Genomic DNA, 12,906 nt, shown 5'->3' with positions numbered 1-12,906 from the left:
GCGCTCGACTACCCCAGCCGCCCGGGGAAGAAGCCGCGCAGCAACAGGCCTGAGCCTGAACCACCTCAGGTTCCCTTCAGGTTGGCCGAGAGGCGGCCGGGCTGACAAATTGCAGGCGAAGGACGAGCCTGGCGGGCCGGAGGCGGGCCCGCGGGTGCCTGCGCCTTTCTCGGAGCCAATGAGAAGCTGCAGTTTCAGGACGCCACGCCCAATCTCCGCCCATCTGAAAGCGCGACTTTTGGCAGGGTGGGAGCCGGCGCGGCCAGGGGAATGAACAGTCAGTCAGCTTCAAGTCCCGCCCCAGGCGCTCCGGCCACACCCTCCGTCCAGTCACGTGATGCACCAAGATGGCGGCGTCGAAGCCGCAAGCTGGGGCCGAATTGAGGGCTGCTGGTGCGGTGCAGAGGGGAGATGGAGAAGCGCCGCAGGTAGGCGGGAAGCTGGGGCGGTGTGGGTCGCCCCTTCGGAGATGGTGCACGGGAAGGATCTGAGCACGTAGAGAGAAACGGCTCCGACTTTATGCAGGGCGTGATCAAGTCTCCAGTGCCTACCCACGTAGTCCTGAAGTCTCCAGGTTCAATGTAGCTTGTTCTTTTTTCTCGAGGACGTTTTACAAGCCTTGTCTTTAATTAGGAGTACTTTCTCGCCTAACTCCACATGGCCAGACCTCTACTGCTCTCGTTCTGTTTAAGATTTCTGCCTTTTATTGATTTTGTTTGTCCTGGTTTAGTAACACGGTGTGATGGATTCTTAAAGACATTCACTCTTTTGATTACCTGGGAATCTGATATACATCAGTGCTGGATAAATCATGTGAGAAATATACTTAAGAATACAAGACACTGTAAAATACGCTGCAAGCCATGCACCTACACAAATGCACTTACTAACAGGGAAGGAGATATGATCGGTTGGATGACTTTGAACTTCCTCAACTTTTAGATCAAAAATTGATTGTGGCAAAAATCTTCCATGTCAACGCTTGTTGAAAGCCTTCTTATGGAAACTAGGATGGTGCAGTTACCATGCCTGAAGCCCCGGATTTTATATCAACACTACAAAAAATAAGTAAAAAACCTCTGGGAAAGTTAATAGTCTGTGTCTGCTTTAATTAAGGAGAGGGTAGTGAAAACCTTGCTAACACCAGGCGCCAAAAATATTGGCTGTCACTTTTCATTATTTCAGTATTTACTGTCCTGCAACCATAATTCTGGGTCCCCCTTTCCCCAGAGCTGTTTTAAGGGCTTAGAAATTTTCTGTCGGTGCTGGAGAGGACTGTTCAGTGAATTGTATGAGAGCAGGAAAAAAAAATCCTGTAAGGTTTTTTTATTGCCATGATGTTATTGATGCCTGCCTTCATAGTACACTAGCTGGATTTGGTAGGGAATCCCTGTTAGAAGGAACTATTTCCATTTGGACAGCGGGGAAGAGGGAGAGCAAAAGATTTCAGTCCAGTTCCTTTAAAAAGTTTTAATTTGTAAAGCATTGTGTGCCCTCCATCTTCCTCAGATAGTTTAAGGAAAAAGAACTGACTTGAATACCATTCTGTTTTGAGGCAGCGAAACTGGTCTTTTGATCTATTATAAACTACTTTATGAAGATCGAGGAAACCATGCTTGGTGTGTATTGACTTCCTGGAGTCTGGATCCATTGGTTTTTCATTAATTTGAGGTTTAATATATGCTGTTAAGTGATAAATATTAACATGTAATCTGTAATGAGTCTTTTTATAACTATTTATTGACTAATCCAGAAAATGTAAAACAAAAAGATAAAAAGTACTGACGTTTGAACCAGTAGACCTCTCACTGATGAAATAACCTTTGCAAACAGAAATTTGGACTTGCAAGAAGTGTCCATATTTCCTTGTTAGGATGAAATTAAAAACTCTTAAGCTGCATAGTGCCAGAGTACCAAAGAATTTAACAAATGTTCCCACGAAGACCTAAAAGTCCGACCCATAGCCAGACATCCAGAAAAGATCGTTTTGAAATTTATTTTTTTAGTTTTTCACCAGTTAATTGGCCTAACCCTTGCGTTCTCTCAGTGTTGGTGACTATATGTTTATCACATGGAACACAGGAACTTTACAATCCCTGAGTCCACCGCCATGAACCCAGGCTTCATGGTATACCAGAGCTATTTCTGACAAAGGCCTTGCTTCTCCCACAGGAAACTGAATGTACAACATAAAGTCCAAGATAACCAAGACGCACTGTCTCTGTCCAGGCTAGAACAGTACCCATTTTCGATCTCCTTCTCTATTTGCCAAAGCACTCTGACTCTCTCTTACCACCCCTACCCCAAAATAATCTACAAAATGAGCTCCTCCTTTCATTAGAGAAGACAGGAGATTGCTGTCCACAAGCAAGTACCCTTTCTGCCTCTAGGAGAGGATTAACAAGTAGGTCCTTCTGTCTTTGGGAATGAACAGAGGAAGCTATACTGAAAGAAAAAGATCATCTCAGTGGCCTGACTAAAGCTCAGTTTTCTAATCTGTTGTCTTAGTCACTGTTCTAGTGCTGCAAAGAGACACCATGACCACAGCAACCCTTATAAAGTAAAGCATTTAATCCAGGGCTGGTTTATGGTTTCAAAGGGTTAGTGCATTATCATTTTAGTGGGCCTGCAGCTGAGAGCTTACAGCCTGATCCACCAGCAGCAGGAGGTTGGGGGTAGGGGAGAGAGAGAGAGAGAACCCCTGGGTTCAAAAGCATGGGCTTTTTGAAACCTCAAAGTCCACTTCCAACAAGGCTACACCTCCTAATCTTTCTGAGTCCTCATATACTGCCACTCCGTGGTGAAGAAGCATTCAAATATATGAGCCTATGGGGACCATTCTTACTCAAACCACCACATATGTAAACATAGAAATAATCATTTTCTCAATTTTTGCTTAACTCAAAAAACAAAAGCATTGTCTTAACAGATAAGAGCCCAGTAAATATTGATTGAATCATTTCCTTAAAATGTTGTGAAAGCAGATACCACAATACCCAGAACATTCCTAGACTCTAAATGTTTTTAGCATGAATACAGCTTTAGGAAGTTTTATTTCATGTTAGCGTAGTGAGCTGTTATGACTCTGGAACATCATGTTTTCTAGGATATCAAGATGGCACTTTATACACATGGTCGGCTGATTCCTTCTCTAGGAGATGCAAAACTCACAAGACCAATGATTGCCGAAGTCACGGGGAAGACGCTTGGTTTCAATAAACAGTAAGAGACACACTCATGACCGAGCCACCAGTGTCACCTGCGCGTCCCTTCTATTACCATGGCCTCTGAGGCTTGTTTCAGAAACTGCTTGCTTTTTGCTCCTTCTATTTGTCTTTTCAAATTTTGTTTATGGGTAATGTCACTGTTCAGTCTGGAGCATAGCCCCAGCCCCTGGCATCTATCCCAGCCCCCTGGCCTGGGAGTTGCATTAGCCTGAACTCCAAATCCCAGCATGCCAGGTCCTGACCCCTCCCCCAGGATCATTCCACAGGATGTTTAAGTGGGCTCCCAGAGGAGAAACAAGGGGTTTGCATGTGCTCCTTGCTTTCCTGTCTCCCCACCATGCGCTTGGCCACCCAAGAGCACCGTGTTTAATAAAATGATGGGCATTTTAAAATGGTTTGATCTGATCTAATTGGATTTCATTACGCCGGCGGAGCCACCCGTCTTAGGATTTTTTTCTAACAGTCACTATAACACTTTGCAAAAGTGTTTTTCCTATTGCCTTTCACTATTTCTCTTGCAGTTACTTTGCTCCAATGGCAGCCTGAGTTGCTGTCTTAAACTGTGGTCTAAAAGAGAATCTTCTGGATATTCATATATTTAGGAACACTGGCAACACTGGAGTTCCAAAAGATGCCTTTACAAAAGTTCTGAAAACACACCTGATAAACAATTCATGAAGAAGGAAAAAGCTACTTACTGAGCTGGTTACGAAGGGTGCTTTATTTAGTTATTTACCTTTTAAGAACTGGACAGGAATATCAATGGACTGAAACAACAATGGATTGAAACAGTGGTTTGTTAGACTGGATAATTTTTTTTTGCTTCTTTTTTATATTATTTTTATTTGTGTGTTTGTGTGACTATGCAGTTTATGTGAGCACATGCATGGGGGCGGTGCTAAAAAGAGGCGTTGGATCCCCTTGAACTAGAGTTAGAGGCTACTGTAAGCCCTCAGATGTGGGTTCTGGGAACAAAGCCCATTCTTTTGCTTCTTTTAAACAACAACAAAAAAAAATACCTAAACTTATTGCTGAAATATTAGTTGTACGGATTTTTTTTAATTAAAAGCAATTGATATGAAACCAGTTTGAAGGATACTTACCTTTTACTGATGAGCAGTTATGATTCAAGTCAGTTTAGAAGGCTGGGAAGGTGACTTAGTGATCAAAGCTCTTTTTGTTTGAGGACTACAGTTTGAATCCCCAGAAAGCCATAGAAATTCAAGGTATACAGCAGTTTCAGGCTTAGAAGACAGAGACAGTCAATCTCCAGAGCAAAATGGCAGGCAAAACTAGTCGTCTTTGAGCATGCCTGAATTAATAAAGAACATTCATGGATGGACAGTCCCTAATATCAACCTCATATTCATGTTTACACACATGCACCCCCTGACACACATTTATGTTTGCACACATGTACCCCCTCCCTGACACACATTTATGTTTGCACACGTGTACACCCTCCCTGACACATATTCATGTTTGCACATGTGTGCCTCTCCCTGACACACATTCATGTTTGCACACTTGTGCCCCTCCCTGACACACATTTATGTTTGCACACGTGTACCCCCTCCCTGACACACATTCATGTTTGTACACGTGTACACCCTCCCTGACACACATTCATGTTTGCACATGTGTGCCCCTCCCTGACACACATTTATGTTTGCACATGTGTGTCCCTTCCTGACACACATTCGTGTTTGCACATGTGTGCCCCTCCCTGACACATTCATGCTTGCACACATGTACCCCCTCCCTGATGCACATTCATGTAACTCAAGAATAATGTAAACAATGGTAAATTTTAGAGCTTTATTGATTTGGGTATGAGCCAGAACTAAGCTAAACCAAATCTGTCAGATTTTGTTCAGTGAAGTTTCATAAACCATAGACAAATTATTTCAAATGTATCTGGCCCAATTCACAACTCATTCTTTTCTAGACAGGCTAGCCAAGTGAAAATAGCTTTCTTTTCTAGATGATCTTAAACAAACATTTTTTTTTCCTTTGAGGCAATTATTTTAATAACTGTCAGGGTCCTGTGCTAGCCCAGACCCTAAATTATTTCTGTTGACCAGACCCCAACATAAACTATCTCTCTAGACTGGCGTGGGAATAAAGACACAACTCACATGGCTTTATCAGGAGGGACTCTCCGTGATCCCTCATGAAGTCCTGAGTTCACATGCTGAAGAATTTTCCTCTCGCTTTGTTCTCCAAATAGCCTTATATATCAAAACATAAACTGAGGGGTAAAATCATTAGCATTTTGTTTCCTAGGTAATCAGGTGAGTGGCTTTTAGTCACGCCCACACCTACCTGTACTTGCTGTCACATTCGTGCTCAGTATGCTAGCTCAGTCAGCACCTCTTTTCAGGCAACATCCCGACCTTCTGTTAGGGTAGCGACAGCCTGTCTGGACGGGTACCTGACCATCTCAGGTGTGGCCTTTTGGCTTTTGAATCTGGTTGCCATACTATATAGAAATATGTGCCTACAAATAACAAGAAATATTTGATGCTGGGTAAATATGTTATAGTTTTTAACTACTGAAGACAGAATAGATCCATTTCAAGAATGTTGTGTTAATCCTAGTATTTTTCTTTCGTCCTACCAGCCCTTATATTTTTGGAACTTTATTCTTTGGGACTACTAGTGCAACATCTGGACTACTGGCAAACATCATTTTCAGAAACAGTTTCAAGGTTCAGCATGAAGCCCTGAAGACCTGTGTATCCTTGACTACCCTTCCGTTTTTGTCTACCATCGTGACCTTCAAGCTCTTTGTAACTGATGCTTTGCAGTCAGGTGAATGTAAATTCTTCAGTACATAATGGAGTGGTTGTGAACCACCATGTGGGTCCTGGGAGCTGAGCCTGGGTCCTCTGTGAGAATAGCAGACGCACTCAAATACTGGTCTCTCTCCAGTCCAGCCCCTCTTAGCATTTTTCTTTAATGTTCGTCTAATGACTTTCTTCCCTAATATGCTGACTAGAAGCCATGTCTCTGTCTCTTCTCTCTCTCTTTCTGTTTTTTAGGATAGGGTTTTTCTCCGTAGCCCTGACTGTCTTGGAACTCACTCTGTAGACCAGGCTGAGACCAGACTGGCCTCAAACTCTGTCTGCCTGCCTCTGCCTCCCAAGTACTAGGATTAAAGTAACACCATGCTTCACCAAAAGGTCTAGCTTAAGGACACTTATATTCCTGGTACCTAGCGTATACCTAACACATCGTAAACAATACGTATGTGTATCCACCTATAATTCAGGTATCAGATGTGATAGGTTAGTATTCTTATGGAACATTGCTTCTTAAAAAGCACACATAAATGATATTTCTCCATATTTTAAAGTATAATAAGTACAGTTTTAAAGCAAAATGTGTAAACAGAGGCTTTTTGTTCCACCCGGTCCCACAGCCGCTTTTAAAATAATCACTCAGAGGCTTAATATTAATTATAAACTGTTTGCCCTATACTCAGACTTATTACTAATTAGCTCTTACAACTTAAATTAACCCATTTCTAGTAATCAATGTTTTGCCACATGTCTTGTGGCTTGACCTGTGCTGTAACACTTCATGCTCCTCCTCCGGCTGGTTGGCATCTGACTCCGCCATTCTCCCTGAATCTCTGCTTGGATTTCCACCTGGCTCTATCTTGCCTTGCTGTAGGCCAAATCAGCTATATTATTAACCAAAGGGAATAAAACATATTCACAGCATACAAAAGGGTTGTCCCACAGCCAAGATCCACTTCAGCCTGTGAAGTGACAGACTGGATTCCTAACGTTCTTCCCACTGTTGAACTGTGGTTGCAGACAGCAAACTACGCTTTGAGAGACAGCTTCATTTTGCAGTTATCTTAAATCTTAAAAGGAAACCAACTGTGCTTTCACTCTCCAGGTAGCATAAGCAGGGAGAACTGTGTTTGGAGAAGTGTACTGATTGGCGTAATATGTGGTGTCACATACCCCACGGTGCTGGCTTTCCGTACAAATGGACGTTTGGCAGTTAAGTAAGTCTGTCCATTGCTTCTCTTTTTACTTTATTCTTCCCCCCGCCATGTGGTGTGTGTGTGCGCGCACGCACACGCACACGAGCGCGTATGTGTGCACGCAGAGGACAACCCTGGGTGTTATTTCTCAAAAGCTGTCCACCTGATTTTATGTTTTTGAGACAGGATCTCACTGTGCAGCCATGAATAGCCTGGAGCGCTCTATGTATACCAGGCCGGCCTTGAACTCAGAAAGCTGCCTGCCTTTGCAGGTGCTGGGATTGAACACATGCCTGTTCAATGCCTGTTCACCTTATATTTTTGAAATAGGGACTGTCATTGGTCTAGAGCAGTGGATCCCAACCCTTTTGGTCAAACAACCCTTTCACAGTTATTGCCTAAGCTCATCAGAAAACACAGATATTTATAGTACTAGTCATAACAGCAACAAAATTATACTTACAAATTAGCAACAAAAATAATCTTACGGTGGGGGGTGTCACCAGAACATGAGGAACTGTATTAAGGGATTGTAGCACTCGGAGGGTTGAGATCCGCTGAACTAGAGCTTGCTGTTGGGCTGACTGGACAGTGAGCCCAGGGACCTTCTGCCTCTGCCTCCCCAGCACTGGGGTAGAAGCACATGGTCAAAACATCTGGCTTTCTGTTTTTCTGTAACCTGGATGATTCTGGGGAGGGAGCAAACTTTGGTCCTCATGGTTGCATGGCAAGCATTTTATTGATCCAGCTATCCAGCCCTTTTTCTTCTATTCCTTCCTTCCTTCCTTTGGGGGGGGGGGGGGTGCCGATAAACTCTCCCTTTTCTTTAGGTACAGGCTAATCCAAACAGAATAGCCTGCTAACATATACTTGGTATAATATACTAGTACTGGAAGGACTAGTTATCAGTCCAGGAGACATGGTCAACTCTTTTTCATTTTCAGGTATCATACCGTTCCACTCCCTCCAAAAGGAAGAGTCATACTCCACTGGATACTCCTGTGTCACAACAGGGTCAAACTAATGTGCGTTCCTCTAGTATTTCAGACAATTTTTGGAATGCTTCATGGCTTATTCCACTATGCTTTAAGTGAAAAACTACGTGCAAAATCTGTGCCTGGAGACTAACCAAAGAATCAGAGAAGGCCAGGCTGGCAGAATGGACTCTTTTGTAAGGGACTCTGGTGCTGGTTAAAGAATGGGAAGGAGCGCTGCTCCTTTTGACTACTGTGTATCAGACTCTCGGTAAATACAAATGGAAAACAAGTGCAAGTTTCATCCTTCTTTCTTTGTTATGTATACAAATGGGTTTGGTGGGGCTGGACAGATGGCTCAGAGGTTAAGAGCATTGACTGCTCTTCCAGAGGTCCTGAGTTCAATTCCCAGCACCCACATGGTGGCTCACAACCATCTGTAATGAGGTCTGGTACCCTCTTCTGGTATGCAGGCAGAATCTGTATACATGATAGATAGATAAATAAATTTTTTAAAAAAAAGAAAAAAATGGATTTGGCACCTTGGGTCTTACCTATGCCAATTAGTATGTATCTGGGACTGTGCATGTTGTACAGAATGAGCCCTAAAGACCTCTCAGAAGAGGAATATGAAATCTGAGCAGATAGTATAAGATGGTTTGAGAGATACACATATGTGAGGGACCTGAGGTTGTAACTGTTAACTGTTTAGGCAGATGATGTAATGGGGAAGTAACATGAGCTAAATGTTGAAGGAGGAATTGGAAGTTCATAAGGGGAAAATAGGAGGTCCTTGTGCTCACAGATAAGCATTAGGGAAGCCAGGAGTGTTAAACACACAGGATTGTCTCTTCAAAGGGAGTAATGTATAACCTGGTTTAATTTTTCTCTATGAAGGGACCATTGATCAATCCATACTAGGTCTTTCCTATTGTAAGAGAACAAAACCAAAGCCTAGGGGCAGCCAAGCTGCAGTGGGCCATGCAGCAGTGGAGCTACCTAACTCAGGCGATGCCGGCAGACTCCCCTCCCCACTGGGCCAGAACTGGACAGCAGAAAGGGCCACAGAGCTGGAGGGCTCTGAGTTCTGGTCAGATTGCATAGGAGGGCTAGCCCTGAACTCACCTGACTCAGTACCAACAGAAACTGGTCCAAAAGATCTGTCCTGGTGTGGAATATTTGTACACTATGTCGTACATGCGTAGCAGTGATTGGTGTAATAAGAAGCTGAATGACCAATAGCTAGGCAGGAGAGGATAGGTGGGATTTCTGGGGAGAGAGAGGAAGAAAAAAAGGAACCTAAGCAAGAGAGAGTCACCAGCCATATGCGGAGGAAGCAGGTTGGGCAGTAATGAGTGAGGTAACAAAACTGTGGAAGAACACAGATTAAAAAGTACGGGTTAAGTTATAAGAACTAGTTAGGAACAAGCCTAAGCTAATGCCAGTCTTAGAATTAATAAGCCTGTGTGAGCTCACAGCCCCAAAAAAGTCAGATTACAGCTGGCATTTTTTAATGGTCTTCATGAGAGGGTCCAAGCAATACATTACTGCAGTCCAGACTGCAAAATAATTAACAGGAATTTTTATCCCCCCTTTCTGGCTCCTTTTGCATTTGCTCCTCTGCTCTTCCAATTAAATCAACATCAATGGTTCCTTGTTTAGGAAACCAAGGATTGAATGTTATGGTCATCGGTACGAAGTTGCAGAGCTGTTGCTCTGAATAGTTTGCCCCTTGGATCGTCACAGGTATCTCAATCACATCAAATGTTTTCCATCAGAGGACCGAGAAGAACCATGCTTATCTCACTCTCACGGCTGGGACCCCATGAGTGAGAGTAACCCCTACTCTCCTACTTCCTACTTGTAACCCCTACTTCCTACTTGTAACTCCTACTCTCCCACTTCCTACTTGTAACTCCTACTCTCCCACTTCCTACTTGTAACTCCCACTCTCCTACTTCCTACTTGTAACTCCTACTCTCCCACTTCCTACTTGTAACCCCTACTCTCCTACTTCCTACTTGTAACTCCCACTCTCCGCTTCTGTTTACCGAAAGATTTTCTTACCTTCTCCAAGGGTCAGACTCCATACATGGGGCAGCAGTCAGGGATCTCTGCAACCACCAGGGCCAGCAGAGGATCCAAGACAGGACAGAAGGCAGTTCAGTTCAACAAGACTCAGTAGCAGGTGTTGGCTCAAACTTCAAGGGTCTGACCTTGTGTAGTTTAGGCATATTTAAGGACAGCACAAATTAGTAAAAAGTTTCCTAGTGATAATTAACTCAATCTCATGTGCGTAATAAAGTTTAAGACTACAATGAAACTCTGAAAGTAACATCTTCCATAAAGATAGGTTTTAATAGGTTGACTGAGAAAAACAAGCTCAAAATAAGGGTCTTGGGGAAGATCCAATGTGGTCTCGGCCACACAGATAATACAAAGGTTAACCATGTCCACTCCCAGTTTTCTGGGTGGAAACAGATTATACATCTCTCCCTTTGTGTTTAACACTCCTGTTTCCCCTACATTATCTGCTGTGGATAATGCTCTTGCACTGTAAAGATTTGCCATCACTTGTATTGGTTTAATAAAACACTGATTGGCCAGTAGCCAGGCAGGAAGACTAGGAGGGGTGACCAGACTAGGAGAATTTGGGGAAGAGGAAAGGCAGAGAAAGCAGTCACCAGCCAGACACAGAGGAAACAAAATGGGAATGCCTTACTGAGAAAAGGTAACAAGCCATGTAGCTAAGCATAGATAAAAATTGTGGCTTAATTTAAGTTGTAAAAGCTAGGTAATAAGCCTGAGCTAGTAGGTCAAACAGTTTATAAGTAATATAAGCCTCTGTGTTTTTCATTGGAACTGAAAGTTCATCTACAGTTATCTGTGAACATAAGGACACCATGCCTCCTTCAGAAAAGCATCCCTCTGCTCTCTACCCTGAATCAGTATGCTAAGCACTCTTATTTACGAATTACCTTCACTTACAATTGAAATACTCACCACATAACTGCATGTCATATATGAGAAACCAGAAGTGTAGCTATTCAGTCACTGTCCTAAGGACGGACGGAATCTGAAGAATTTACAGCACCTTCTCTTTTGGAATCTGCTGAGTCTTTCAGTTGTGAATGAACACTGACAAAGTATGGAATAAAATCCCATAGTTCATGCTTGTTATGATTATATTAGAAACTGGTAACCTTGGAAATACAGCAGGGTTGACCTTTCTTCAGTTCCCCTGTATTTTGAAAGCTGAGTCACTGTACCTTATCTACTTCAAATCATCTTTTCTGAGGCTAGAGTGACCACTCAAACATCGAGTGCACTTGTTGCTGAAACTTGAGGACCAGATTTGGATCCCAGCATCCACATAACAAGCTGGTCGTGCCCCCATGCATGCCTTTAGTCTACTTCTGTCTGGGGGGCAAATCTCAAGCAGTACGAGGCTTTGAGAGGAATCCACGGAGTTGGCCTAAGCTAGACTTTTCTGTCTGAGAGGGTTTAGGGAAAGAAACACTCTCTTGATGGCTTCCTTTATTCTCTGTTCTCTCATTTTTTCTATGTTCTTTCTCTACTGTATACTTTCTTTCTACAGCTTATATGCTCTGTTGCAACTAAGTTTTTCAGACAATATAGGAATTACAGTGTGGTTACATTCTGTTTCTCAAGTGAATGATTTCAATGAATATAAAACAAACAGTAAAACCAGCATGTTTTCCATATCTCTTACATGATTAAACATTTTATATATTACAGGTGAAAAACAAATTATCCCAAAGACTTGCATGCATTCATACCCAACCAACTTGTTGTAGACTCATTGTGTGGGTAAGCAAGGTGTTCTTGTCAGGTCTCTTACTGACAGGCTGCATTTTGCAGTTACAAGGAAAGGACCGATCACTTTATTACCTATCTTGAAAGGGAATCTTACCAGGAATCTTAAAGGAATCACAAACCTAAACTTTTCAATATGAAAAACAATCAGTCAGCTCTACTTTAAATCTTTAGGGTACATACCCACTCACCAATAGTTTTTTATATCAGGAGATTGAGGGCAGAAATCTAATATAATGAATTAATTATCACCTTTTGTCACCAACCGATCCTAGCAAGAAAGGTACACCAGCCAAGGATAACTGGGCTGCTTTGTTCTTGTGCCCTGATCTTAGCAAGTTCGGCATTCAACTATGTGCCTTTCTAAAACTTTACGTTGTCTTCTTGGGATTTTTTTTTTCACCTCAAAGCTATTTAATAAGAACATCTTCGTCTAACTTTGTTATTTTCAAAGCTTTGTTTCAGCTGTGATGCCCTCTGAAACCTGTGTGCACATCTCCCAGCATTAAGGGTAAAAGAGTTTAAACTAACTGGACTCAGTTGTTAATCATTAACTTAGGCTATAATCTATGCTCTTCCTTAGGTGAAATTCTTAGGCCCAGGCTGCGAAACATATCCTTTTATATTTTTATTCATCAAAACTCTGTATAGGGCATCATTATTATTATCAATTTAGACAGTACAGCTTAGGGAGGGGTCCTTTTTGACAATCCACAGATAAAAATGCCCAGGAGAATGGGATGTTTCTAAGAGCTAAACATTACAGACAGCTGAGATCTCCCCACATCCACTCACCATGCTGGATACCAGAGAAAGAGCTGCAGCAAACATATAAAGGCACAGCAGAAGCAAAAGACATTCTGGGGTC

The 12,906-nt window shown here is 42.6% G+C and overlaps 1 protein-coding gene across 1 annotated transcript; it reads left to right on the top strand.

The window, feature by feature from the left end:
* Nucleotides 1-281: 281 nt before the first annotated feature.
* Tmem126b (transmembrane protein 126B) lies at nt 282-8,493 on the top strand. Its single transcript, XM_048435175.3, has 5 exons — nt 282-428; nt 3,107-3,222; nt 5,851-6,041; nt 7,137-7,248; nt 8,172-8,493. Exons 1-5 carry the CDS (start codon nt 348-350, stop codon nt 8,353-8,355), a joined length of 684 nt encoding a protein of 227 aa, XP_048291132.2. The 5' UTR covers nt 282-347; the 3' UTR covers nt 8,356-8,493.
* The last annotated feature ends 4,413 nt before the right edge of the window (nt 8,494-12,906 follow it).

The sequence above is a fragment of the Myodes glareolus genome, chromosome 24 (assembly GCF_982192425.1).
Source record: "Myodes glareolus chromosome 24, mMyoGla1.1, whole genome shotgun sequence".
Lineage (NCBI taxonomy): Eukaryota > Metazoa > Chordata > Mammalia > Rodentia > Cricetidae > Myodes > Myodes glareolus.
Note: the sequence above shows the minus strand (reverse complement) of the source record. Positions and strands in the feature narration are given on the sequence as shown.

Excerpts from the sequence above, each read along its gene's own strand:
- Tmem126b (XM_048435175.3), top strand. The coding sequence starts at position 348 with ATGGCGGCGTCGAAGCCGCAAGCTGGGGCCGAATTGAGGGCTGCTGGT. Across the intron at positions 429-3,106 it reads GAGATGGAGAAGCGCCGCAG|GATATCAAGATGGCACTTTA; the intron begins GTAGGCGGGAAG and ends CATGTTTTCTAG. Across the intron at positions 6,042-7,136 it reads AACTGATGCTTTGCAGTCAG|GTAGCATAAGCAGGGAGAAC; the intron begins GTGAATGTAAAT and ends TTCACTCTCCAG.